The sequence below is a fragment of the Gossypium arboreum genome, chromosome 8, assembly GCF_025698485.1.
Source record: "Gossypium arboreum isolate Shixiya-1 chromosome 8, ASM2569848v2, whole genome shotgun sequence".
Taxonomy (NCBI): domain Eukaryota; kingdom Viridiplantae; phylum Streptophyta; class Magnoliopsida; order Malvales; family Malvaceae; genus Gossypium; species Gossypium arboreum.
Window position 1 is genome coordinate 32,832,191 of NC_069077.1, and position 1,810 is coordinate 32,834,000.

At 32.7% G+C, this 1,810-nt stretch overlaps 1 protein-coding gene across 3 annotated transcripts; it reads left to right on the plus strand.

The window, feature by feature from the left end:
* The first annotated feature begins 371 nt into the window (after positions 1-371).
* On the plus strand, positions 372-1,433 carry LOC108469335 (auxin-responsive protein IAA20-like). Of its 3 annotated transcripts, none has more exons than XM_017770222.2 (4): positions 372-676; positions 755-939; positions 1,020-1,122; positions 1,227-1,433. In XM_017770222.2, the coding sequence occupies exons 1-4, from the start codon at positions 537-539 to the stop codon at positions 1,270-1,272; spliced, it is 474 nt and encodes a 157-aa protein (XP_017625711.1). In that variant the 5' UTR covers positions 372-536; the 3' UTR covers positions 1,273-1,433. The 3 variants fall into 3 exon arrangements, with proteins under 3 accessions (XP_017625711.1, XP_017625713.1, XP_052874252.1); XM_017770224.2 differs by having other exon boundaries at positions 1,032-1,122; XM_053018292.1 differs by having other exon boundaries at positions 372-939.
* Positions 1,434-1,810: the final 377 nt, after the last annotated feature.

Consider the following 1,810-nt stretch of genomic DNA (forward strand, 5'->3'; position numbering starts at 1 on the left):
ATCAATGGATGCCGCCTGTAACAGCTATGAAAAACTCATGAATCCCTTGAAAAGAAGAGAAAGTGAAGAGGTAAACAAACATAAATATAAAGCTGCAAATGCTTCATTCATATATATATATATATATATATATATATATATTAAAATAAATAAAAAATAAATAAATAGTGGATTTTAACAGAAATTTAAAATTTTAATTATGAATTAAAATAATCCAATTCAACTAATAACAAAGTTGAATCATCTTAAATCCTAATTCGACATGAAGCTTCCAAGAAAGAAATGAGTAACATAATGGTGGTGACACGTGTACACATATGTCGGCTTCCTTCACAACATATATGCCCAAGCAGAGCCAGTAATATGAAAGAATTGTCCCCCTTCGATTCTCCAACAAAAATTTAGTACTCTGTGTATTTTCTTTTTCCCAATATTATTTAATAATTAAATTTGTATTTCTACACATTTCTGGTCATTTTTATTTAAACCCAGTGTGGCGGCTCATTTGTCATCACTCTAGAATTCAGTCACAGAAAATGGGTCGACCAACCAGTTCTTCATCTTCCATCGACAGCCCCAGCCACTTTGCTTTCTCAAGCACTGCTTCCTCCCAAAGGGACCTTACTACCGATCTTCGCCTTGGCCTTAGCATTTCAATCGCTCCTCCTTTTGTCAGGTATTTATTTTTTCCGATTGCGTACGGACCAGATGCTTTTACAGTCCATAACCAAAAGATATATATATATATATTCAGGGAGCAGTGGCCACCGATGAAGGCGGCGGTTGCAGAAGAAGAGCACGAGTGCAACAGCTCAACATTTTATGTGAAGGTTTACATGGAAGGGATTCCTATAGGGAGAAAACTAGACCTGTTGGCACACGAGAGTTACTATGATCTGATAAGGACTCTGGAACACATGTTCCACACAAACATCATCTGTTAAGTTTCTGCCTTTGGCTGTTTAATTTCTTTCATTTGAAAATTCCATAGTCGAGAGTTTTGATGGGTGGGAATGCAGGGGCAGAAGCAGATATGGATAGAGATCATTATGAGAAATATCATGTGTTAACGTATGAAGACAAGGAAGGGGATTGGATGATGGTTGGTGATGTTCCTTGGGAGTAAGTTAACATATCAATTTCTTACATTAAAATTCAAAATTTTCCCCATATAGCACCACAGCTGAATTTGAATTTTTTTTTTTTTTTTGGTATGTTTGGAACAGGATGTTCTTGTCAGCTGTGAGGAGGTTGAAGATCAGCAAGTGCTGAACTCTTGATACAAATTTTTTTCTAGACAAGTGTTGTTTAAGAAAAAGAATAGGTAGTCATAAAATACAGGGTGGGATGGTTTAGGATTTTGAATGTATATTCTCCAATATTGAAATGATAAAAGAGTAACAAGAAGCATCAGTTTTGTCTTTTGGGCTCAACATCTTTCCCTTTTTCCCCATTCAAGCTTGGTCTGACCTGCGTTAATCATAAAAATTTTAATTTATTTTATATAATAATTTCATAAATATTTCTATTTAATATTTACAAAATTGAAGTCTTAAAAAATAATTTTTAATGCTACTAAAAATCAAGTCATTACATATAAAATATAAAAATTTGAGTTTTATAATAATTTAGTGAATATATAAATTTAATTATCATAAAATATATTTACTGAACTTAGTTGCTTTTATGAAGTATTCTTGCTACAATATTTTGTTGCTTTCAAGAGATTTTAGGTTGGCTATATTGAGCAGTGATCTTGCATTTTTTTTTTTTTGTTTAAGATATCAATGTCCTTTAGACTGAGGTGTTT

Coding starts and splice junctions, on each gene's coding strand:
- LOC108469335 (XM_053018292.1), top strand. CDS start 537: ATGGGTCGACCAACCAGTTCTTCATCTTCCATCGACAGCCCCAGCCAC. Junction 940..1,019: donor GTTCCACACAAACATCATCT/GTTAAGTTTCTG, acceptor GTGGGAATGCAG/GGGCAGAAGCAGATATGGAT. Junction 1,123..1,226: donor GTTGGTGATGTTCCTTGGGA/GTAAGTTAACAT, acceptor TGTTTGGAACAG/GATGTTCTTGTCAGCTGTGA.